General features: G+C 39.1%; 2 protein-coding genes across 3 annotated transcripts in view; one reads left to right on the top strand and one right to left on the bottom strand.

Annotated features, from left to right (window-relative positions):
* HSF2 (heat shock transcription factor 2) overlaps window positions 1-1067 on the top strand; it is a 38751-nt gene extending 37684 nt beyond the window's left edge. For both annotated transcript variants that reach the window (XM_054022748.1, XM_054022749.1), the window contains one exon: window positions 98-1067. In XM_054022748.1, coding sequence (XP_053878723.1) covers window positions 98-387 — 290 coding nt within the window. In that variant the 3' untranslated portion in view covers window positions 388-1067. The remainder of the gene's footprint in view (window positions 1-97) is intronic.
* Window positions 709-26987, bottom strand: SERINC1 (serine incorporator 1). Its single transcript, XM_054022750.1, has 10 exons — window positions 26849-26987; window positions 19947-20108; window positions 18105-18298; window positions 13804-13883; window positions 13485-13622; window positions 11596-11765; window positions 11382-11472; window positions 9074-9215; window positions 8744-8974; window positions 709-5262 (listed from the first exon to the last, which is right to left on the bottom strand). Exons 1-10 carry the CDS (start codon window positions 26885-26887, stop codon window positions 5124-5126), a joined length of 1386 nt encoding a protein of 461 aa, XP_053878725.1. The 5' UTR covers window positions 26888-26987; the 3' UTR covers window positions 709-5123.
* Window positions 26988-27249: the final 262 nt, after the last annotated feature.

Genomic DNA, 27249 nt, shown 5'->3' with positions numbered 1-27249 from the left:
GTTTGCTTTGTAAAAAGTACACTAAAATTTTTGGAATTAGGACTGTGCATGTAAACTAACAGTGAGTTTCTGAAGTATTATTTTTCTTCCCTTGTAGATAAACAGCTCATTCAATATACTGCCTTTCCACTCCTTGCATTCCTTGATGGGAGTCCAGGTGCAACTGTTGAGGGTGGAAATTCCACATCTGAAACAATGTCCTCCCTAGACAAACCCTTAGAAGTGGATGAGCTTCTGGAAAGCAGCCTGGACCCTGAACCAACTCAAAGCAAGTTAGTGCGGCTGGAGCCACTGACTGAGGCGGAAGCAAGTGAAGCCACACTGTTTTATTTATGTGAACTTGCTCCTGCACCCATGGACACAGATATGCCATTCTTGGATAACTAACATAGCAGGAACTTTGTATATATTCATCAAAACAAACTATTTATTTAGGATATCATTTGGTATCTTCCTGGGTTTTTTGGTAAATTCTTTGGTTAGTATAACCAGCTATTGTGGAATCTCTCTCCTATCCTTCTCCCCACAAACTGCTCTTTGAATATGTGTAAGTAGTTGTGTACTTATACAAGACATCATAGACACAGTATGACTTGGTATATGCAACTAAGTTACCAACCTTTTTAATTTCTTAAATATTTGGTATTTATAGAGAATACAAAATATCCCAAGTAATGAAAATTCATGTCAGAATGACCATTGTTTTACACTCTTAGACTTTTTGGTTCTATGTATGATTGAGTAGAATAACTCTGTATCGTGTAGAACTCTGAATGTTTTCTGTATTTTGGTTTTCTATTTTTACAACCTTTTGTTTAAAAAATGGATTGGGGGGGGAGGGGCGCATCAAGACCTGAGTTGAGCTGTATTTTTTTCTGGTTGAATTGGGAACAAAGTGCCTGTTACCTAGTTGACTCTTTGGTTCTGCCTTAGTTTTTTCAGTGAGTGTAATCATACATGATAGGAGAGAAATGGAAGTTTTTATTTATTAAGACAGGAGCCACTTGCATGCATGAGTTCTAACCTGAACCATCCACTTTGATAAAATAAATGTTATCTAGGTGTGACTTTTGTTAGAGGTCATCTTTTACATTGTCTACACTTTGAGTCAATGCTTAGAACATATTTTCAGATGAACTACTGTACATGAAATAACTTTAATTCATGCTAGTATATGCCACAAAATACTCTGTTTTCAGTTTCAGAACAATTTTTTTTTAAAACCAGTAATTGGGTAGGATAAATTTCAAGAGGTCAGGTCAGACTCTACATGAGCTATGTATTAAGTGAAAGATGTACACTTTACTCCATTAATATGCTGAGAGAGTAATAAAAATAGGTTGTTTTGATACCATTGAGCATGAAATATGCTGTTTTTTATATATAGATAATACTGTGTTACCTGTTAGGTAGGGATCTTGTAGCATTTGAGTTAAATACCTGTTTTCAAGCTACTTGAATCAGGCAGAGAAAAATCTCATTCTCACCAGTTTCTGTGCATTGACTCATCTTCTATCACCAGTAAACAAATGTATTGTAGATGTAGAGTACATCTGCTCAAGGATAAAATAGCATGGCTGGAGTTGGCTCAGGTCAGTGGACTTGAACTCATAGGGCTAAAAATTGGGCTTGGACTGGAACCTATGCTCTGGGACCTTTCACTCTGAGCCTGAGCCAGCCAGCCATGGGGAGGGGGGTTATCCCTGTGTAGATGTAACCATAGTAACTGAGTATATTTTCATTAATGGAATTTGTAAAATGTATCTAGAAAGCTACTACTGTATACTCATTCAGAAGGCACTATCCTATTCAAACAAGTACCTTTTGGCAAGCATAGCAGTAAGTGCTCTTAATACATTAAGACCTACTGGTAAATAAAAGTTCATATAGCACTTAGTTTCCTCTCAGCTAGTCAAAAAATAAGTCAACTAACATGGAAGCAGCTCAGTATATAGCACTCCTCACTATCAGAGGCCACTGGCTTCACCTCTTGAGGGTGCCTCTATTTGGTATATGTACTGTTGTACCACAGGAGGACTCACCTTGTAAACAACTTTGATGTTGTGGCATGAAAAGATGTGCTATTTAAACATTCTTAATGGGTTAGCTGAGTTGCTAGTTTATCAAGTTAATTTCACTAAATATTGCTTAGAGCAGAGGTTCTCAGACCGGGGGTTGGGACCCCTCAGAAGGTCACAAGCTGTCAGCCTCCACCCCAAACCCTTGATGTCAATGGATATTTGCCTGAGTAGAGAACTGAGTCTCTTGCTCTGGCAAGAGACCTGCATTTGAGTTAGCAGTGGGTATTTGTAATACTATGAGACTCTATATGAAGCCAGTATGCACATGAAAGTTTTCAGCCTCCACTGAAATACAGCCACCTCTGGGTTTGAAGGAAGTAGCTCTTCAACAGCACACAACATTCCACTTTGCATCCAGCATTTATAATTGTGTGAAATTAGTGTTTAATTTATAAGGGGGGGTGTACTCAGGCTTACTATGTGAAAAGGGTCACCAGTACAAAAGTTTGAGAACCACTGGCTTAGAGTATCTAATGAAAGGCAGACCTAGAAGAAACAATTGAATGGAAAGGTATATTGATGGAGGTTAGACCATTTAAGAGATTTGTTTTAATTACACATATTCCCCTCCTCCAAATATGGTAGCACCACACCTGCAGTGTTCATTACAACCCAGAGACTAGGCATAGCATGTTGAAGAGCTGCATGTGCTTAGTAGTTTTCACAGTGTTCAGGTTGTTCACTGCTCCTGCATAAGGTCACCTAACATTGGGTGAGTTTATTCTATCCCTTCTATTTAAAGAAGGGAGTTCAAACCATAAGAAGTGGTTAAAACCAAAGTTTGGGCACCTGTCCTCAGGGGGATGATGTACAAGATGACATTTAATTTGAATGTAGTGAAGGTACAGACAGCTGGCTGAAATGCAACTTAAGTGTTCTCTTGCTGTCCTTAATATTACTCAATGTATAATTAAAAAGCTTGAGGTAACTAGTGCAGTGAAGAAAACCCTTAGCTATTTAAGCTAGGTAGGAGTATAGAACCTGGAAGCAGTAAAGGAAAGACTGAAAAGTCATTCCAAATGAAAGTGAGCACTGCTCCTTTGTTGCTACTGCTAATTGTACTAGATGGAACCAAATGAGCCCAATAAGTGTAGTCTAATAACAGTAAACATGAGTCAAGACATATTTGCTTCTGTTTTCAGTGGCTCAGGACTTAAAGCCTGTCCCTCAATCATACAATGCTCCATTTATCCTTCCTTTAATCAGCAGCCTAATTTGTTGCCACTATTTAATGTTAATGAAGTATGTGATTCAAGCTACAATTATAAACCAAGTGTCAGATGGTGTCATCTACCTATAGCCTTATCTGGAGTAGGAAGTTAACCACCTATGCAAATGTTGAGTGCAGGCAATTTGCACTATAGCAGTTTATCCCCATTGGGTGCAAGTCACTACACTGGGAGGCAGAAAGGGGTGGAACCCCTCATGAACCCTGCTGTTGAAAAAGCTCTTCATGTAATATGAACTTTCTAAACACCAGTTTGTAGCACTTTTTACCCTAGTAGTTTAGTCTTCAATACAAACTGCATCCCCTGACTAATTTGTAGCCATCAGAAAATAAAACCACATCTTTATCTGAAGTTGTTTATTGATAGGTAATATATTCAAAATGACTGTACACAGTATTGGCTTCAGCTGCCTCCAAATGTCACTGGCTCTGACTAACAAGTCAGTCTTACTTAGCCTATGCCAATGTGTTTGAGCAATTTAAAATAAAACTCTTATATGAGATAAGAATTAGCTACATGAGACAGCAGTAGAAACACCATATGGTAGTTTATATGATGACTGCTGAAGTACAGCTCTGGGTTCACTCCCACTGAGATTGTCAGTCTCAACATAACCACCAGCAGAGCATGCACACATACATACACACACCACAGCTTATTTAATTACAAAGCAACAAGCACAATAGCATTTAAAATTTTCAAGAACTGCACAAAACTGTACAAGTTGGTTTTTTTTAAATCAGCCCAACTAGTTAACTTGATGCCCACATCTATTTTCCAGGCACATGTCCACACCAGCAGAAACAGGTACCATAAGATATTAAAACAGATCAGATCAGTTTCTAATACCCTGAACTTAAAGATTAAATAATTTTGTAGAAGCCAGCTATAAAATGCAAGTCTCTAATGACTAACTTCAGTACTCCTTTTTCTCCAAACTTCTGATCATAAGCATGTGCTGTCACACCCAGCCAGTGACACATTATCCTTTGCGAACAGGTTTGCTACTTTCCTTGCAACCTCTCAGCTTGATTAGAGTCAGAGTATAACTTAGCAATATATAAAGTATTTTTTAAATACTTTAAGACAGGTTTACAATATACATCTTTGACTCCTGGGGCCAAACCTTCACAGCATGTTTATTTTTTCTGTGTCCTTTTGTCAGGAATAGGGCACATCTAATACACTAGCTCCGAAGAGAATGTTCAGAGAAGTGTAGGTTCAAATTCCTTCCATTTAGGACTCAAGCTAAATACATTAACATAATATTACGTGGTGAAAACAAGACATAGCCAAAAGGCTGCAAGATATCAGACAGAAGTGTAACATGCACCTTTTGAATTGACCTAAATGCTCAATACTTACTGAAGGCTGACTTTGAAAACAAGGCAACACGAATTGTCAAAAGTAGCCCTAATTTGCTTAAAATTCCTCCTATAAAACCTGTTTTTAACTCCATCTAATTAAATAAAGTTCCAACCCAATTGTTCTTGTACCCTTTGCTACTCGCAGCATTGGGGGAGGGAGGGGAATACAACAAACTGACTGATTTTACATCTACCTCACCCACAGCACTAAACCTAAAGTACTCCTATGAAAACCAATGGCATAGTAATTAATCACTGAGCTTGGCTAGAAAAGTCATTTAGTGAAATGGCAAGAGGACATGATCTAATGGTAATCATGCAGAACAAGGCACGGTCTACTACATGGGCAGCAAGCACGCACATATTTACAACTACATTTTAGTCTGGAATACTGTTAATTTCAACAAATGGTGAAATGAACTGAAGCGTTCAAGGAGAAGCACAGCTCAGTCGAAGTCACGGTTTGTAAGAACCAGCGGAGCCACCAGAGTCCACACATACAGCACAATGCCAATCCAGCTGGAAGATATCTTCACCCAGACAGATGGCCATTTACTAATCATAGTCTCATAGGAAGAGTCAGGACTGAAAAAGAAGAAAAGAAAAAAAAAAAGTTGGTTACAGGCAGAGTCACTTATCTGTGATTTTTGTTCTCTGAAGGTAAACTGGTGTAATAGATTACCTCTGTGCCTCAGGCTCATTATACATTGGGTTTGATTTAGCTCAAAGTTTTAAACCCCTATAATACCTTCCCTGTTCTTCAGGAAGCACAAGCAAGCCTGCATGACAATTCCATTATCAATAACTGCTTTTTCCCTGTTCCTTTCAAACAGACTGATTCATTAGTGGTTATTGATTATTACTGATTTACAGAACTGGGGGATTGTAAGATTTAGTTCAAGAATCAGCACAATAGAATCAAGGTTATTACATTCAATGTCTATTTGGGAGGTGTGCACACTGGAGATAAAGCTTTGCTATGCCCACAGTGTAACTACTTTTATTAGCTCAATTAGCAAAGAAAAAAGCTCCAAACCACATCAAAAGATATCACTTTTAATTATATTTTTGCTATCTTAACCATTCCTCACACACAAGATCATATATTTACACCCTTCCTTGGGGATCTGGTGGTAAGAGGCAAGGGTCCAGCCCTCTAACCTGGCATACCAAACGAGTCTGATGGACCAGGTCTCCCTCTTACATGGTGGTCTCACCTATTATGGGACCGAGGGGCTGTCATGAATAGTCATACAAATGCCCAGCCTCCCTTGTCCATATTTAACTAATAATGTTGGAGTATCTTTACCCTATAGGTTAGCATATTATTAATTTCAACTCATTATAGAAGTCAATTCCTTGCCAAAGCAAATTTGCAGATAAAGGATTTGCGAACATATCCTAAAATCCTAGTATCAGTTCAATGTTCTTGCAGTTACCTAGTATAAACTTTCCCCTTAAATGTGATACCTTAGCATTACTGTTATGAACAATAGGCATAGTCTCAGATTAAGATGTCTCAAAAATAAAGAATCTGATCCCTGTAATTATAAATAAACTTCAAAACGTCAACTGCGCACAGAGCTCTATTTGGCTTCCCTACAAATCTCCTGAATGGGAAGAGATCTGAGGCTAACAACCATCTTCTGACTGAGTTTGCCATTACACCATCTTGGAGTTGTAGACCTGAAGAACTATTATGAGGGATATGATCATCCAGTTATTTAAATACAGTTCTCTGACATTTTCTCAGCAACAAAATGTCAAAAAAAAAAACCTGTTTGCTGGAACATTCAGGGGCTAGGTGCACAACAGTTAATCAGAAAAGTGTTTTTACATCAACATTTATGGTGAAGAGTTTCAACAGCACAGACATGAAAAAATTAACGGAATGATTAGAGTGAAATTCTGAAAAATCCTCGTGGCAAGAGTCTATGATAACTATAAACCCACTTTATTATGAAGTCACTATTGCAGGTAGTTAGAGGTTTTTGAGACCACCAATTGAAAAAGATGGGTACACCTTCTGGGTGGTAACGTCTAACCGCAAGGTCCAGGGATGCCAAACAGACAGTGAAATTGGATAATACTTTCTCTACTTTGCCTCTCATTAGAAGGTTGGGAAGAACACCCATCAACTACACTCAGTACTTTGGAAGTGGCAGTCTGCTGTATTCAGAGTGCAATCCTACACCCGCACCATCTGGTCTACGATTAGATAAAGGAGCTTGGATATCAGATCCTCGAGGATCAAAGTTACAAGAAACCCCATGATACCCACCCTAGAGTTATTTGACCTTTCCAATTTCCATAGGAATTCTAAGATTCTCATAGAAAAAAGTGGGAACCTTAAGCCCCCTGAAGATGGGTCAGCTTTTTCTTCCTTCTCCTTTGTGCAGAAAGAGAAATAGTACCTGAGGAGTACCTCCAGATTCTACTTTGATTTCCTAGGTAGCAAGAATCAGCTGCCTTGGTATCCCCTTAAGAGGAATCCCTCTGAATAATAGCGTTCCAATGCCTCAAGGCACTACAAGCCTGTTTTAAACAGACTACTTCATGGGAAGCTCTTGATAACTCATATTAAGCTAGTCTCCCTTACTCTTCAAAACACTCAATGCCAACTTAGATTTACTGAAAAAACTTCAAGGGAAGACAGCAAAGTGCTTGCCCAAGGTATTGACAGCCTGGGACAACATCTTCATGTGTACTTTCTATCATCCTCAAGATGCAAATACCAGTTATGTTGGTCAGGTACAGATATTTTCAAATTGTACACTGAGCTACGTTTTGAAACCCCTCAGAAGCTTTCCTAAACTAAAAAATTCCAAAGAAACAAGACACAATACAAAACAACCAGCAACAGTAAAAAATAGAAAATCAACAAGCAGTGCATCAGTCTAGACACATGGGGCAAACATAGCCCAGCTTTCAAATCTAAGTTAAGAAAATTAGAAATAAAATTGAAGAATGTCAGTGGAGTGTAAGATAACACAACAGGCTAGTCAAACAACTGCAAAAATGAACCAGGCACAAAAGCAAATGTAGCTGCAAGGAACTTGTGGACAGACAAGACCTGAATGGTATTTACTGGCTATGAAACAACAATCATGCAGGATGACTTTTGCCCTTTTCAAAAGGTGTTCCAAAGATGCTGAACACTTTGGGGTAAGTCAAATCAAACCAATAATGACTCAGAAGCAACAGATCCAGAGTGGGACTATACTGCAAGTTATTTTCTTTAGAATTTTTTTTTTTTTTTAAGTTTCTCTTTGCTGTTCTTGCACAATCTTAGTTATTGCTTCTACATTATATTGGTTGATCCCGTTGATGGAATTACTGCCCCATGATTCACAATTATATTTATTTATATAAATAGAAAAGTATACACACACACCATATATATGTATATGCATCTTTTGCAATGAAATTTCAGAATACATATAATTATTTCACTGTGCAGATATCTATAATCTTCCTGATTCTGTCGGTCTCTTTTCCTACTCTTTTCCCTAGCATTAAATTTATGTTTGTGTATGTTTGTGTTTTTTCTTTTTAAACACTCACACCTTTTTGAGTTCTGAGTATTCTGTGAAACCCAAGACAAACATTTAGCCATAATCCCACATAACGGTCTACAATTTAATTGGTTTGTTTTTAAACAAAAAATTCCTTTTGTTCAAAATAGACTCTTTAATAGTTTCCTATATGTTATAATGAACTCTCAGTGAGTTGGTCACAAGTTAAATGTGGCTCTACCATCCTTATTCAGGTAGTACCTTACTACAATAGAAGTTCCATTGATCTACTGGGACTACTCCACTTAACTGAGGTTGGCAGAACCTCACCCTTAACAATGATGACCATTGCCATTAAATAAGAGCTTAGTTTTTAACTACAAATTCATTTCATACATAGCAATAAATGCTACCCCTTGAGAATTCCTGTCACACCGGTACGTATACTAAAGGATGCATCTCTTTTGAGACATCTGAAAATATAACTTGAATCCCAAAAACTGTAGTATCTTGCGCATTCATTACTAGTACAACATCTCAAGTGTGTGTACCTGTACCAGTTGGTGAGGGTCATCATGATATACAATGAGGCCAGGAAAAGCATGAAGTGAAAGAAGGAATAACTGTAAGTAACTCCATCCCTTTCATTATCTACAGCACGGTGGCTATCATCTCCATCATCCAAAGAGCCATCACTTCTGGGTACCCCATCTTCTATCAGTGTTGATTCATCATTGGTTAGCGTCAATTTGTTCACCTGGCTGTTACTGGATGTCCGGATGCTGTATTTCAGGGGAATGAATACAAATAAAAATAAAATTGTAGTAATCTGATCATTAGCAGTAGCACAAGTCACTTAAATCCCAATTAATTCATCTCACCTTGAATACAGAACACACAGCAAAAACAGAATAAGTCCTACAATTCCTTGTGCATCCCACCACTGGACAACCTGACCTTGGCTTGGAATGGTGGTGATGTTGTAGCCAATTATGCGCAGCAAGCTTGGATTGCACTTCCTTTCTGAGTTGGGAAGGAGATTACATTAGAAATTAAACAAAACAAGAACAGGGTAAATGGTTTTGGAAAATATTTTTATTTCCACACTGAACACACAGTAATACAAGGAATTTTCATGTCCAACGTAAATGCAAAAGTTTTGAAAGTTCAGAACTTTGTGAAACATAAAGATGACTTAAAGATCATGGATAGGACAAAAAAAGTAAAGCAAGCTAGTGATAATTATGTCACGTCAATACAAGATAAGTGTTAGAGGAGACAAGGAAATATTCTGAAGTTAATGTTTCTTCATTTAAAAGATGCATGAAGTGTTTTACTGATCCTGTTCCATTCCTTTTCTGAACTGTGGCAAAAATACACCGCATTTTCTTCAGAATTCCTAAAATTTTACACCACCAGCAGCCAAACATGACAGTCATTTAGGGGTTGTTTACACAGAGCAGCAATATTCATGTATGCTAAGGGGGTGTGATTTCTGAAGTGCAAGAACATTAATAGATCTGTGTAGACCCTCCTGACATGCATTAAAATTTCCCTAGTGCACTTTAACATGCTTATACTATGTCACACTATGTTAAAATGCACTAGGGAACTTTTAATACATGCCAGTAGGGTCTACGCAGATCTATTTGTGCGCTTTAGAAATCACACTTTCGTGATGCGCATTCCTGCTCTGTTTAGGCTAGCCAGTAAGTACTAACCAGTATTACCTCAAATACACTCATTTTGAAGATTTAAGCTACGTGAAAGAATGCTATAAATGTTTTTAAAAGCTCAACTATATATACACACACTAACTTACCAAACTGCAGTGAGCTCTGATAAAACACAGAAGAGAGAAACCTAAGTGAATATGTGCTCCTACTTTCCTGTAATTATTGCAGTTATAGCCCATGGCTAGCGTCTCCGAATGGCACCAGCATAGGTGAAGCATAAAGTAATACCTATAGTTAAGGATGCATAAGCCTTACATTCTAAAAAGTCATGATTTTTTTTTTGTTTGTTTTTTACCCTGAAGGCTAGTATTTGGCAGATTTTCAAATCTGTTTTCTACAGTGGAATTTTTGAATGTTTGAGCAAAGAGTTCAGTTGTTTCAAACTGAAAAGAGCATAAACCCCCTGCATTTATCCATTAATATAAAAAAATGACACTTTTTTTTTAAACAGCTGTAGTACCCAAGTAGGAACTTAAAAATTTACCAGGGAAAGAGGCCATCTAGTGTTCTCGTAAAATTTTGCAATTTATGTAATTTCTAGAGGTTTGGGTTTGTTTTTAAAAGAATTTTCCTATGTACAAAAACGATGTCATATGATCTCTTAACAGTTAGCCAAAGATCTCTGTTTTTTTGAGAGAAAGAATAGGAACATCTGTAGTGAGTCTGCATCCTTCCATACAATAAAGCATAGATACATATGAAAGGACAAACTGAAGAAAATAAGACTCCTTCAGAGCTAAGGTATAGAAAGTTGTGCATGGACTGAGACAAGGGTCCTGCCTCTGACTATACGTATTGCACAATACTGCGTTTTAATGCTATCTAGCAAAGAGTTGAACATGGTGGAATTTTTGTTTCTTGTTTTTCTTTTAAGAACACTAGGAAATTCCATACATACTCTCCCTTCCTTCACATCACATTAAAAGAACATTAAGGTTGCAAAATGAAGTTCCGGGAAGTTGAGAAATGAAAAAGCCCTGAACACTCTTAACTGCCCTTATGCATGATAGTCTTTCATTACATTTTCACATACTATTTTATCCACAAGGCAACATATGTACTTACTTTACAGCAAAGGAGATTCAGTTTTAGGAAAAGCTTTCTAACTGTAAAGGATAGTTAAGTATTAGAAAAAGTTACCTAGAGCGGTCCAAGACTCCCTATTTATGAATATGTTAGAAAAACACCTGAGAGGGCTGGTGTAGGTATATTTTATCCTACTTCAGTGCAGAGGGATGGACCCATTCTAACCTTACATTTCTATGAAATGGGTCCCCCAAATATATGAGAAATATAAGTTAAGGTTTTTGATGTATATAGGCAGGAAGAGAAGACTATGATGGAGAGTATTTTCTTCTTAGTCTAGAATTTTCTTCCTGTTCAAAATGGTAAATGACAGCTTTACAAAGAATATAACCTTTTTTTAAAAAAAAATGAAGTCTGCCAAGCTTACCTGGTTCATTAGTCATAGCTGACCAGGTTAGATACATTGTATAAATTGTGATCACTGAGGACTGCAACAAACCAGATCTTGGCTGAGATTCCTATATGCAAGAAACAGAGAAAACTAAATTGGGCAGCTGACAAAATGTCCATGGTTAAAATGTTAGCTAGAGAGATGCTTCTGGGTTAAAAAAACCAAACATTCACTGAATAACATAGCATACCTGGATCTTAGGCAGAATTGACATTACAGAGGCACCAATACACAGCAACATATTAACACTGATGAATGCCTTATTTTCGGAGCAGTCTTCTGGACGAGTGTAATAAACATAAAACAAGACAACAGCAACCAGAGACAGCAGGTAATTTAGAGCCGTAGCTGACAGCAGAGCTGTGAAGGGAGACAAACAAGACAGTTAAATTTGCTTAAAAGAAGTATACATTATTAGCTTTAAAGAATATTTTATGATTATGCTGCTATATTAAGAATCCACAAAATTGTATCAGATAATGGTTATGGACACATTTAAAACACTGAAACTTAAAGAAAAATGTTTTAAAAATTTAAATTAGATACATTCTTTAGGGTAGGGATATTTTTTTACATTGTTTGAATAGCACCTAGCACAATGGGTCCCCAATTCTGCCTGATGCCTCAAGGCGCTATCATAAAGACAAGTACCACCACCAATGGGAAACTTGAGGCTTTAGTTATGCTCCAACACTTCAACTGGGTATTTGTACAGGCTTCTTTACCAAGGAGTTTGTTAAAGCAAGATAGGCAAACCAGTAGCAATGTATCTACATTTAATTTAATTAACAGCACTGTCCCCAAATAAAATCAATAAAATCTGGATCTGTTGAGAAGAATTTATAAGCAGCTTATTTCTCAATATACTTATTCAACATATCTTCTGTAGAATTATGTAGGCTTATAAGAATCTGTTAAATCACATTTTCAAAAAGCAGACTTGCCAGGCAAACAGAAAACTAGCTAACTAGGCCATTTTTGCCTCCTGAAATAAACTAAAGCGTAAGTTTTACGATCTCATTACTCCAGTGCAGTGATTTTAACTGTCTTCCTCTATTTTGCCCCACTCACCATACATACCCAAAGAGGAAAGGTCTTACAGAAAAAAAATTAGTTGTGATAATTAGGGTGACCATATTTCTCTATGCTGAATACAGGACACCTGGTAAAATTACTCATATTGAAGTGATATCAATGGTAATCAATCAAAACTACGCAGTACAAACGTTCAAATTAACATCAAGTTGACTGAGCCCGTGTTAAAAAGAAATACTGCCTAGTTGGATTTTTTTTTTTATTTACCTTATCTTTAAGGCCCTAGGGTTCACACAGGGAGGGGTCACCCTCCCACTCCTCCCCTCCCCGACACACGAGGAGAAGTGACACACCCACACTCCCGGACACCTCTCTGGGGGATGGGGGAGGGGCGGGCGGCACCACACAGAGTCACATGCCCCCCTCCAGATTTCTGCTAGAGTTCACACCAGAATATGGCCAGCAGCAGCCTTTTGGCAATGTGCAGGAGGGAAGGAACACTGCTTCCAGCCACAGGGGAGCAGGGGAGGGATGACCTGGCCCGGCCCGTGTTTGCAGAGCTCATCTCTTCCTCCCTCCCACCCCTCCCCCCGCTCCCCTGTGGCTGGAAGCAGCTTGTCCCTTCCTGCCCACATAAAAATGGGATATCTTGTCACCCTAATGATAATGTTCATCATCAATAGGGAGCAGCTATAGCCTGCTTTATTTTTATAATCACTAAACAGAACAGTGAAGTGTTGAAAGTCAAGGCTTGTGAATTAAAAAAGCACTATAAAGTTTCATAGTTAACATTAACCTCTGCAACAATGTAGATTTATTTTAGGTTACATTTGATTACTGAAGTTTTTTGGTATCAGGTAAAAATACAGATATAACAAACAATAGGGCTGGAATTTATGGAATGAGAGAAAATGCTGTTTATGAAAGCAGAATCTCTTCTGTACATTACATTCCTGGCAAAATGGCATTATATACTACACTGGTACATCTCACCTCCACTAGGCTTTCAAAATGTACACCGAAATGGTATAAAAGTTCTGTTACCTGCATACCAACATCTTGAATTTCCTTCCTCCATTTTTTCAACCCAAGATTCATTCCAAGAGTGAGCAAAGTCAATAAGCAAGACCAGCTGAATAAGAATGAAGCAGAAGGCCCCAGCCATGCCGACATAAAACCACACTGTAAAGAAAAATCAGATGCAATCCAGTCAGAGCAATGGAAGTTTTACCGCTCAATCTTAGGGGTAGGGGGGAAAAAACAGTAGTGAGAAAGAGGGTTTGCAGCTACATTTAAAGAGGTTTATTTTAAAGTAAGTTATACTGCATCACATGCAATAAGATGTAATTCAGTGTTATCTTACCAGTCGTAAAGGGTCCCTCTGGGATGAAAAAAGCTCCAACATTAATTGCTACTGCTATAGCAAATTTGAAGAACCAGAATCTAAAGAAGAAATCAAAAACAAAAAGACATCAAGGGATTTAGGGTAAAAAAAACTTTAATCTGTGTTTGTGCTCACATAACTGATGTATTTTATAAGCATTCAAAAGAGGACAATTTAGATGAAAGTTAATGATTTGAAATGACAGGATTTAAAGTTTGCCTATTTTAGCTTTCATTTCAAATACATAATCTTTGCTTCCTTGTTTGTGCATATCTGAGAAATGTATTCATTAACTACTCCTGCAAAACACAGGAGATACTGCTCACTAAATTAAAATATCTTTTGTAATGAGGCAAAGAGAAGCATCAAGAAGAGAAAAGTTTAGACTAGGCAGTTTTTGTTCTTACTCCCGAGTGTACACACACAGCTTCTGAGTGATGTTAGTTCAAACTCCTGTTCTGATGCCCCACCCATAGTACCATACAGTTGAATCCAGGGTGGATAAAAATTACAATGTTTTTAATTTAAAAAAAAAAATCCACTTTTATTTGATTCCCTTTTTTAATTTTTTTTTGTATTTATTTACACATTGCTAGGGAGTGCAGGGACGGGGGGTTAACACTGTCTTGCCATTTTAGAATCTTAAATTGCTAAAGTGGATTTTTGTACTTGTTTCCTAGACTCCTAATCTAGACAGTTCTATTCTACCCCATAGGCTCCACGTTGGCGGTCCACTCCCACAACCCCCACCCACTCCCATTGACGGTCTCCCTCTCTAGGCTTCTCATCCCAATCCCCCACACCCTGTTCAGACTCCTTCACCCAATCTCCCTGACCAACCAGTTCCAATCTTCCCCTCACTCCACCTCATGAAATCTGTCTTCACCCGAAATGGCCCTTAGTTCCAGTTCCCTTCCCCTTTTGGCTCCCAGGACAGAAAGTCTACCTGCTCTCAGTTTCTGTGCCCACAACCAGCAATAGCAACTGTAGGGAAAGTTCTTCTCAGCCCCTGCAGACCTGGAGTGAAAGGGAGCATGCTCAGTGCAGATGGAATCTGAAGAATTTAGCTGCCAAACCAGCAAGTGTCTCCTGAGCATACACAAGCAGATTTTTGAAAGGCTTGTAATTTAGCTATACTTTGGTATTTCCCCTCCACAGGTACAACAAAAGGAACATCTAATCACATAGAAAACTGCCCTCCAAATTCCAAGCCCCTACTCCAAAGCAAGGAGGGACTAGATCTTCAACAAAATGGCTGTAACACATTGTTTTGCCTGTGTGTGTGGGTATTTCCCTAATCTTGTTCTCAGAACTGGCTGAACACTTTTGCTAAATTTTCTTTAAAAATTCAGCCTCAGGTAGACACCCAGCATGGAAAATTTCAGTCTGAATAGTCAAAGCTGGGCAAAGTTATAAAATCCTGTCTCCAGTTTGTTATAATAGGAAGTGTTCGGCAACCTTAACTATAGGTGGTACTACCAGTTCCATCTATAAAAAATTAATATAGCTCAAAAGACAAAGCAAAATAATAGGGTCCTGGTCCATGCCTAGGGTTCTTAAGTAGTATGGTAACATAAATAATAATAATACAGAGGTATATGTCCAGTAACACATACAAAGCAACAAGCAAGAATATCAGAGGTAAAAATCTAGTTGAGTGGTTCTTCACCTTTCCATGATGAGATTCTCCGACACCCCAGCTTGAGAGAACATGATCCAGTTCTATAGAGGAATAAATTTCAATTTGGGGGGATTTTTTTTAACATTATCAAACTGAGTGGGGGAGGAGCACATAGAAGGAGAGGGGCTCTATTTGAGTTTTAAAAGCAAGCAAAGCTTATTTTAAAATCTGGATGGTTCAGTGCACTAATCACACAATCTAATAATGCATTAATTCCAGTTTCTGTATCCATGTGAGGAATTTGATTTCCTCCTCATCGACTTGGAAGAATAACCTTGATAAACGAAGAGTAGGTCCAAGCTTTGCATAAATAACATGCTTAATTCCAGATCCTTTTCAGATTACCTAAAAGTTTAGAGTACCTATGTGTACCTACCTGGTTTAACTTTGGGGAAGAATACTATATTCCTACAATCTAAAATTGCTAAGCATTCCAAGGATTACTGCTGGAGTTCTGTAGGCTTTTCATAGAATCATAGAGTATTAGGTTTGGAAGGGACCTTGGGAGGTCATCTAGTCCAACCCCCTGCTCAAAGCAGGACCAATCCCCAGACAGATTTTTACCCCAGAATCTTGCTAGACTAACTCTGACAGGCTACCACGAGGAGTAAATTCCAGTGGTAGGACTGAAACAGGACAGCAATTGATTTGACAGTTCAGCCTCAGGAGCAGACAACATGAGCCTCCAGGACAAAGACATCTGCCACAACAGGTTATTTGAGAAGTGGTCTCTTAGGTTAAAAGGTTTCACACCATGCAGAATTTGTATATATTTTTAATAAGAAAAATGCCTTAAAAAATGCACTGTTAAAAGGTGTCCTTTTCAATTTCATCCATGCCAGAAGATGATATATGTGCAAGAAAGATGACAGCTCAAGGGATGCAACAGTTGTTGGTACTCCTAAGTACCTATACCACAGTGTGAGTTTGCCATAATTAGTATGCAAAATCAAAGATGCTAAATCATCTCCTGGGATGGTGGATACTTCCTCCTCTTGCTTATATAAAAGGCATGCTGCAAAAGCCATTTATTTTAGAAAGGTTTGAGGGTATGGTCCAAGAATGATGGGAAGTAGAAAGGAGATTTTTGTACATGGCTGGCTTAGTTGAATTATTGTTCATGTCTCATTGTTGTTCATATCTGCTTTTTAATGCAGAGGATATTACTCTGACCATTGCATTTACAATATAGAACCTAGAACCTGTATAGGTGTCTTTTTATTATTTAAATCTAAAGAAACAAAAAAAAAAAACACAAGTAAATAAAGCATAGTTGGCTGTCGTGGTCTGTCTAAACTGATTTTCCCCCTGCAACATGGGAATGCAATTCTGTACAGCTTTATTAATTTCAGGAGATTTATACAATGAAGTCCAAATTGTCAAAGTGAGCTCAGTAGAACCCAAGCAGCTAATCCCTGGAGATTGCCTAGTCTTTCCTATTTTAATGAATCACTTTTTCCATATTATGCGGTTGTTTGTGGGTAACAGCAGGTGAATCTTCATCTTCCGCGATATAAACATCTTGTAAACACTCTGTTCAGCAGCTATCACTATGGGTGCTAAGAGTTTGCACTGTAGAAACTGTCTTATGTGTTTTGAGCCATGTTCTAATGACAGCAGTTTGGATTCCACTGTTTTAACAACTATACTGTGCACAAGCGGAGCCATGGAAAGACCTCCAATAGAATCAGCCAGCTTCTCAAAGAACTAGTATTTTACCATTATGTTTGGTTAGGTTATCCTAGATATGAATATAATAAAATATGGGGGGAAAACCATCTGGAAGTTCAAAAAGTACAAAATAATTTCTCTCTATCAAAAAAAGAAAGAAGGGGAAGAATAACAGACTTGTTATTTCAGAGTAACAGCCGTGTTAGTCTGTATCCGCAAAAAGAAGAACAGGAGTACTTGTGGCACCTTAGAGACTAACAAATTTATTAGAGCATAAGCTTTCGTGGACTACAGCCCACTTCTTCGGATGCATATAGAATGGAACATATAATGAGGAGATATATATACACACATACAGAGAGCATAAGCTTATGCTCTAATAAATTTGTTAGTCTCTAAGGTGCCACAAGTACTCCTGTTCTTCTTTTTGCAGACTTGTTATTGAATGGGGTGGAAATAACTATAATTTCAAGATGACTTTGAACAGACTCATAGAATATCAGGGTTGGAAGGGACCTCAGGAGGTCATCTAGTCCAACCCCCTGCTCAAAGCAGGACCAATCCCCAGACAGATTTTTGCCCCAGATCCCTAAATGGCCCCCTCAAGGATTAAACTCACAACCCTGGGTTTAACAGGCCAATACTCAAACCACTGAGCTATCCCTCACCTTCAGATCTTCCATAACTATAATTCAAATTCTGATAGTAAGCTTTTACAACTGAAGGGTGTGTTCATGTTCATCTCCCTCCTCCCTCACTTCGTTAAAATATTTGATTTGGCCTGAACTATACTTCCATCTGCTAAAGAATTCCTTTTTCATATCACAGTCAATCTCACTGGAGTGTTTACCTAATAGTTATTATTTTCACAAACAGCTATATCATACATACACACCAAACAGTCACAGTTGTTGTTCTCGTATCTTACCCATTGTGCACTGCTGCTCTTGGATCATTGCTGCTCTTTACTTTGATCATCAACAAGGAGAACAGAAGGAAGAACATGGCCATACCAAAGCACACACGGTACACCGCTTTGTATCCGACTAAGACATCACAATTCACATGACCATGCACACCAGGAATGGTTGTTCCAATCCCTCCATCACAAAATCCAGGAATCTATGATTAACACAATATGTTTCAATGATCTCTTAGATGCTTCTGAAGAAATACATATTTTTCATTTTATTAATAAAAATATACATCATTTAATTCTGTAAAATTATTTACACCACAATACATCACTTAAAAATACAAACATTGCATAGCTGCATGAATTATGCAAACAGACAGTCCACTAAACAGATTAGGTTTGCTTTAAAAACAATTAATTTAATGTGTGGGTTAGAATTATAAAACAAACTTACTAAAAATCACACACACACACCCCCCCAAGAGAATTCAAACAACACAACTGAGCCACCATCAATCTTTTGGGACTCACAAGGTAACTTAAGTTCCATTTGCTGGTCTGAAACAACACTAATAACAGCCCCAGAGTTGCGTACTGATGACAACTATTATGATGGTAATGAAACAAAACAAAAGGCAGACATTCTTAGGTCTATTTGGACACACGAAAAATAAAAGCCTCCAAAAAGGCACTGCAGTCAATTAAGAGCAAAGTACCAGGGACAACTACAAAAATATAGCTGATAGTAGCTGTTTCTGTCCATATCAGGATATTAGCCACAACTCTTTAAAGTCTGATGTACTGTAAACCACACTTTACAAAGCCATACTATATCTTTCCCAAGTGGTTAAAATGGCTTTCCCCAAGTTCTAAAGTGGTTACTCTCCCATAGCATAAAGAGCATTTACAAACACTTTGATTTTAACAAAGGACGAGACCACAAGATACACATCTGATGTGGGTTAAGGAGTGTAACATTTAATTCGGAAAATTAAGATTCAACAAAATGAAGGATACTAGAATCGATTAAGTATTTAAATGGACAGTGGTCCCCAAACTTTTGAGGGTCATGCCCCCCCTTACTCCTATCTGCAACATGGATGAAGTAAGGGGGCTGAGGCTGGGGTTGCAGCTGGGGGTGGGTCTGGGGCCACAGCCAAGGCTGGGGACAGGGACAGGTGCAGGGCCGGGAGCCAGAGGCGGGGCTGAATGGTGCTCCCTCCCCAATTCCCGGTGGGGGCTGGCCTGGGCCCCACCATGCCCCCAGATGTTCCTTCACATGCACCCCGGAGCGGGGGGAGGGATGCCCCAGTTTAGGGACCTCTGATGTAATTACAGCAGTCTGTTCAATACATGACTAGCAAGCCATATTAGAAAAGTCACAATTCTTTTAATCAGTTGAATTAATTTCAGTACAAATTACTTATTACCATTAGAAAAATGTGTCACTAAGAAAAATGATTTCACTTTATATATTCCCAGATTTAAAAGCTAAAATTTAGCAAGTAGAACACAATGAAATCAGACAATTTATTATTCTACATACAAATGTGTTGTGTTGGAGCAGCTCATGGACCTAAGTAGTAATTCAAGAGACTAAACTTTACTTCTGAAGGCTGCGGCTTATATGACAACTGCATACCAATTAACTTTGCCCTTCTTCCAAGATTTAGCTGCTTATACTTAAACAGAACTTGTAAGATTATCTGATGACTCCAAATAATATTACAAGCATGTTTACTAGTAGCAATGCAAGTACTTCACAGCATGAAGCATGACACCATGAAAGTATGTGACTCTTAACTATTTTGCAACATCTGTTCTACCAAAACATGAAAGCAGAAAAATAATGACCTTCTTCAGCTGTTCCTCCATTCCTGGCATTAGCATGACACAGGCAACACTCACTCCAAGGAGCAAGATGAAAGCATAAATCAGCCTAGTTATGGTGGAGTTGTTTCCACTGGGGCAGCATCGGCACAGCAGACATGGGGCACTGCCACATAAACATGGTATCTGGAGGAAAGATAGATTATAGAACAGTTTACTTTAAACAATTATGAGCTGTTTATTACGTTATTCAAAGATTTACGCAGGGTGTGTGGATTTTTAGTGATGGAAAAATCTAGCCCACCTCCTTAACAATGCAAGATCATTCCCTATAGCATGTTACATTGTTTTGTCTAGCCCAGTGAATGTTCCAAGGAATTAGGTTTCTACACTAAAACCTACCATTGCAAATGTTAAAGTCTGCATCAATGCACAAGGCAGATTACTTCTGTTTTTCCAAGGACACTAGTTAACTTCTTTGGGGGAAGTTCACAGGTTTGGGGTTATTTTGGTGCAGAGGGGGCCCTAAATGTTGCACCATGGTCAGTTCTTATTTAGCTAAGGAAATCTCTGCCTGTGAAATCTGTTTAACATTTTGCTGTTCTAGGGGTTTTTTATTTATATACTCAGATATTTTAGGGAAGGACTGTCAGTTTCTATATGCTTGTACATTACAGTTTAAGGGCTATTCATGCCAGTTACTTAGCTTTCTCAGCACCTCTGTAATAGAAATAAAATGGTCCAATCCTTCTGTTAAAAAAATATTGCTTATTGACAGAGTTTGGTAGCTATTCAAACCAAGACACATCAGGTAATTCCCAATTACTTGATTAATTTGCACAATATAGAAAGGATTCAAAAATCCAAGAGTAAAACAAAAATGGAACACATACATAATTAGTTCATATCTAGCAAGTATTTTCAGTTGTACGGTATTCCTCTCTACCTTTGCAGATATCTTGAGAAAAAGTGTTATATTTGAGGACAAAATAACTCACTCATTGCTTTAGCACATCTAGATGCAGTTTGCTCTTAAATAGGAAAATATATATTATTTCATTGTAAACCTATAACGTTTTATCTCTTAGCAGGGTTCTCCCACCCACAGATTGCATTAAATGTGGTTGGGACTGCACAAGTGAATGTCAATCAGATAACAAATATCTAGGAATATGGATCACCCCAAGATATTTTCTTTTTAAATGTAGTTTTCTTCATAACTTAGTTAAAAGGGAATAACATTGTTTTATTCTATGGTAGGTAGTGCGGGCGGGTGATTAATATCTAAACTTTGGTGGTCATGTAGTTTCCAGTGGAAATGTTAGGTTACCCATATCAGAATCACTCAATGCTAGCTCAGTGTTTCCTGTGGTCTTGTAGTCATCCCCAATCTTTTTTACCCTCTTCATCTGTATTTGCTGTTCTTCAAGGTTGGAGCAGCCAAGAGCTATCACAGTACTCTACTAGAGAAACACCTTTCAGAGAGTATAAATAAAGCCACAGAAGGAGAGTTACAGCACTTAGAGAGCACAATCCTAGTCCATTTCCCCTCCACTTCCGCACATAAAAGGCTGCAATAATCTTTTGCTTCTGCTATTGATTTTTCCACTAAAAGCTACATCTCAAGATGTGTTTGGGCAGATGGCAGGCAACAGACTGGTAATGTGATAGGGTATGACAAACACTGGCTTAAGCTATATAGCCAACACTTGATGCTCTAACATAGATCTTAACCTTTCCCTACATGATGCTCCAAAACCAACTTGTTCCTCAAGCAACACCCATAACCCAGATTATTTTTTCCACATCTGAGTCATTTGCACCGAATCCTTTTTCCAAGATTTTTGGCTGCTGTTGGGCTGAATGGGGGCTTGGCAGAGAAGGAATTGCTTCACCAGCTTCTGCTAGGGACTCGCTGCAGGGACTATCTGTGCAAGAATCACTGCTCTGATGAAGCCCTGGGTCATAAGCAGGGATCCTAGAAATCAATTTTCCATGGAAAAAAGTGGAATTTGTGTTTGTACAGAGATCTTTAGTATTCACATTTTGTGAAAAAATAAAAACATTAACGATTAACTAAATTTTACTTAAAGTACCAGTGTCACTTATTCAATGTGTGCAACCTCCACTTCTTGTGGTTGATTTTTGAATGCGCTTTAAATTTACAGTGGAACCCTATTTAGCTGATCTAATTGGAACTGGGGCCAGATCAGATCATCAAAAATTGAGATAATCAGGAGAATTGGCAAAGAGCTTTCTTTCCCTTATTTACGATGGGAGGGGGCTCCGACTGACTGCCCGAGCCCCAGATACTGCCAGCTCTATGCGGCTGATGTTTCAGTTAATACAGAGAGATGGATAATGGACATTTGGATAAATGGAGTTCTACTATATACCAAGAAACATTGCGTTCAACCGATACCTATACATATTGTGGCACGGGGAACTAAAGTTCAGCTATTCATTTTAATCACAGGAAAACACGAATTTTAATGGATTTTTTTAATTGGAGAATTTTGGGCTTTTTATCACAGAAAACTAGGATCCTTTGTCATAAGTCACTCACTCAGTGCTCAAGTGACTGCTGCACCTTGCTCCTACCGTAACTAAGAATGCAAAAGTGTAAAGCAGTAGCATAAATAAAGAACAATTTTCTCCTTGTCCCTGGGTCCCAATGCCTGACTATCACACAGGCAGATGCTTTCTTTTTTTAAAATCGTGACTTTTGGCCACAACCTCACTCTGAAAAATCATGTCCTGACATTGTTCATGCTTGCGTCAATAGCAATTACACATGCACATCACAGAACAAGAGATTCCTAGGCACACTACTCATACACATTACAGTAGAACCTCAGAGTTATGAGCACCTTGGGAATGGATATTTTCATAACTCTGAAATGTTCATGAAAGAACAACCAAAACATTTTGTTCAAAGTTAAGACGTTTACAACTGAACATTAACTTAATACAGCTTTACTATGCAGAGGAAAAATGCTGCTTTCCCTTTTTTAGTTGTTTACATTTAACACAGTACTGTACTTGCTTGGGGGGGAAGGGAAGGGAAGGGAAGGGAAGTGGGGAGTGTCTCTGCTGCTGCCTGATTGCATACTTCTGGTTCCAAATGAGGTGTGTGGTTGACTGGTCAGTTCACAACTGTGTTCGTAACTTTTAGGTTCTACTGTATTTATTGTTGTAGCATCACAGTACCTGTGAAACCCAGCCATGAACTAGGACTACACTGTGCTAGGTACTGTGTAAACAGAACAAAAAGACTGTCCCTACCTCAAAGAACTTACAATCTATGTATAAGACAAGAGACTCCGTATGGATACAGACAAACCAACGGGGGAATACAAGGAAACAGAGAGACAATACTGGTCAGCATAATAGGCAGTGGTCTCATCATACCAGCAGCCTAAGCATTGTCAAGTTTTTTGCAGGCACCACGGTAAAGGAGAATTTTAAGAAGGGATTTGAAGAGGGATAATGAGTTAGTTTTGCAGCCATTTACAGGGAGTTCGTTCCAAGTGTGAAAGGGAGCATGGGAGAAAATATGAAGGTGCTTGTTTGAAAATTTAACAAGCAGGCAATGGAGATTGGCATCATTGGTCAATTAGCAGTGGGAGCCGACCTTTTGAAACTGAATAAGAGGAGACAGGGAGGGTAGGGATAGGCTGTGAAGGGCCTTGAAAGTGAAGACATGCAAATTATGTGTTTATAATAGAGATCATATTACAATTGCTTCTTGAGGCCACTCTGTTTTCAGGGAAATACAGCAAAAAGGAATTCATTGGCCATTAGCAGTTTTTAGAAAGTAAATGTGTTTGTGCAAATTGAGCAGGCAAAGTATGTGCTTCATGTACTGAATTCCACTCATATCTGGGAAGAACGTATCAACAAATGAGCTAACTTGTTATCATTTGCATTATTTTATGATATGTAGTAAGAATGCCCTAAATTTAGGATTTAAAGAATTTTTGTCCATGGCACACAGCTATGATTCATTCTGCAATTATTGTACTTCAAGTGAACTCATCAGCCACATAGTTATTGTGGTGGACATGGAGCTGCTCTGTAACAATTTATGTATGCTGTATGTTGATCTGGTTATTGGAATGTTACCATATGACAATATTCGGTTAAATATTGGGATGTTTACTATATGACTATCTGGGTTAAATCAACAGGGCTGTTGCGAAACTAACAGGAAAGCGAAACAATGACTCTCCCTCAGCAAACACAGAGGGTTATTCCAGGACAATGGGAGAGCCATTGGCCAGGCAACTGAACTGACCTCCCATTCAGGCCCACCAAACTGGTTTAGGACAGCAGGGCCAAAAAGCCCAGGAACTAAGAGACCAAAGAACTCTGGATGGATAAAAAGTGATTCTCTAAGGAGGAAGGCAACTGTTGGGGAGCTGTTCAGAGGAACAAAAACAAACATCCAGGACCTGCTGAAGTATCTGAAGAAGTTAGGTCTTGAACCCACCAGAGGATGGTATGGCTTTAAGTAACAGACATATATGCAGACTGCTTACTGTTTTAAAAGTATTTTCTTCTTGTTATGCTTTGTTCCTACAATTAAGATTGAACAATACGTTGGTTTAAAAGGCAGTCTGGTTAACCTATTCACATACTCCTGAAGGAGAGAACCTCACGTTCTTACTCAGGCCTTGTCTACACTACTGCGGAAAGTTGACCTATGTTACTTTACTCCAGCTATGTGAATAACGTAGCTAGAGTTGACGTAGCTTAGGTCGACTTACTGCGGTGTCTACACCACACTGCGTCAAAGGGAGATGCTCTCCCGTCGACTCTACTGGAACGAAAAGATTAAGGTGAGTACCAGACTAGAACAGAGAGCGCTCTGCAGTCAATTCAGTGGGTCTTCATTAGACCGGCTAAATCGACCCCTGCTGCATCAATCACAGCAGAGTCAATCTAAGTGTAGACATGGCCTCAGTCAGACATGTCGTCAGTCAGACATGCTGGGTCAGCAGGTTGATTCACTTCTAAAAGTGGGAGAAATTTGTGATTCTACCGCAGGAGAGGAAAAAGCAAGAGGGCAAGACATCAAAAGGTCTCACAGAGACCAGAGAGAGGTACAGCTAACTCTGTAACTTTAACAAGACATCATACACTGCATGCAGAGAGTGCACAAGGGTCACTTTCAACATACACTTATCTAAATATCCTGGCCTTGTTAGAGCTAGAATTCAGAGGTCAGAAAGGCTGAGTCTACACTGTGCAAATAAGTTATGTTAGCAAAAGTGAATTAAAGCATGATTTATGTTAGTAACACCATTAGCGGCTAATATAGTCATTTTAAAAACAGTGTTACCCAAGGGTTAAGCAGGACCAAGAAGCATATTTTTAAACATGACTATGTCTAATCATGTCACCATCTCTAAGCTGTTTAGCACATTAACACGTGAGTTAACATATTTTCTAACACTTCATTTTTCTACTGCACACACTTAAAAAGGATCTGTGCCTCGTTAGAAATATAACATCTATATAATATAACAAATATATTTACACCTACATCAGCAAGAAAGCTTACATTTATTAATTTAACAATTCTATGAGTACCATATCAATTTAACAAGAAATTAGAAAATTCAAGTTTCTACTTTCCTTAACTAATCCTGAATAAGGGAGACCCACTGTTGATTTTTGCATCATGATAGTGTGCTGCACATGCAAGCATGAGTGAGAAAATAAATGGCAGATCAGTTAATTGTAAATGGATTTTACTAAACAACCAACAACAAATGTCCTACAAGAACCTCATTACAGTTACTGTATTTCCCTCACTTCACTTTCACTAGTTTTATTTCTACACTTAGTACATATATTTACTTTTTTCAGAAGACAGAAAGAAATGGAATTCTGTACATCACATTTTTGTTTTTAAACCAATGGTATTTCATTCAAAACAAGGTGCAAAAACTTTTTAAATGCACCCAAGTTACTCAGGACACTAAGTCCCATTGATTTTAAAAAAAAAATATTTACCCAAGATCTCCAAAACCACTCTTTTCCCTATTCTTCCTATTTGCACAGCAACTAAATTGCAGTGGTACACAGCTGACTTCAAGATAATTAGCAAGCAGGTAATATCTTAAGAAAAAAAAAATCTTTTCCACACAGAGGAGTTGTAATAGTTCATATATTTTTCCACTGAGTTTTTAAGTCTTAAGTAGAGCAGTTTTTAAGTAGCATATTTTTAAGTAATCAGGATTAATTTCTGGCACCTAACAATGCTCAGTGTGATGGTGACATCATTGTAGACTGTGCTGCAGTAACCGAAGAGTCTTGGTGAGAGAGAAGATGCTACAGAGGATGCAGCTGCTGCTAAGTGAGCCATGAGGAAAGACTAGACATGTCTAATTTCAATAAGATGGAGGTAGCATTTTTGCAGGGTACCCACAGTAAGGGTGAAGAACACTGTGAAACTCAATACTGGGATCAGTTACATTTTCACTATTTTTGCAGATCTGAAGAAAAGCCAGCACATTTTCCTGGGCAGTAAATGTCCCTATCTCCTGACAAACGGCCAGGGCAGTTAGGCTAAGACCCAAGCCGGCATGTGGCCAGCCTGACACGCCGAGTTAAGCCGTTTCCCTGTGTTGAGGGCGGCAGCAGCGAGGGAGACGATCCGGAGTCCGAGGAGGACTGAAGGGAAGTGTAACGGCGGAGCAGGGAGCGCGGCCCTGCAGCGACACGCGGCTCCGCTGGGGCGGCAGCGCCGCTTTCGGGAATTAAATCCCGCCTGGGCAAAGTCCCGGCAAAGGCTCCGTGAGGCCCATTGGGCGGGAGCTCGGGGCCAGGCGCAGTTCGCGGAGGCCCCCGCAGAGCCCGGGGATTACCGCGCCCCGCGCCGGGGCCCAGACACCGCGCTCTACCCGCCCCCACGTTACCCAGCTCGCCATGGAGCACAGGCCCAGGACGCCCCCCATCTCCCAGGCGGGCGGCGGACTCTGGAGCGTTAAAGATGGAGGCGAGTCCCGCAGCTTCTTCCTCAGTCAGCTTGTTGTTTACCCTCCAGACGGGCACTTCCGGCCTCTTTGACGCTAGCGCATTCGTCACTTCCGGAAGGCGTCACCCACTAAAAACGAGCGGCGCCGCGGAAGGAGAAATCTCACTGCGCAGGCGTTGAGGGGGCATCGCGTGCAGAGCCGGGAGGGGCGCCGCAAGGAGGTGGGACTTCAGAGGAGTGGGCGGGGGAGTGGGCCGGGCTTCAGAGTAGAACTAACCCCAGCGAGGGGCGGAGTTTTGTGCAGGGCGGGGCTTCAGAGCAAGGTATAGCGAGGGGCGGTGC

The sequence above is a fragment of the Malaclemys terrapin genome, chromosome 3, assembly GCF_027887155.1.
Source record: "Malaclemys terrapin pileata isolate rMalTer1 chromosome 3, rMalTer1.hap1, whole genome shotgun sequence".
NCBI lineage: Eukaryota > Metazoa > Chordata > Testudines > Emydidae > Malaclemys > Malaclemys terrapin.
This window is presented reverse-complemented; position numbering and strand designations above follow the sequence as displayed.

Excerpts from the sequence above, each read along its gene's own strand:
- SERINC1 (XM_054022750.1), bottom strand. The coding sequence starts at position 26,887 with ATGGGGGGCGTCCTGGGCCTGTGCTCCATGGCGAGCTGG. Across the intron at positions 18,299-19,946 it reads TGGAGGAACAGCTGAAGAAG|ATTCCTGGATTTTGTGATGG; the intron begins GTCATTATTTTT and ends TGTTAATCATAG. Across the intron at positions 8,975-9,073 it reads CTGTGTGTTCTGTATTCAAG|CATCCGGACATCCAGTAACA; the intron begins GTGAGATGAATT and ends CCTGAAATACAG.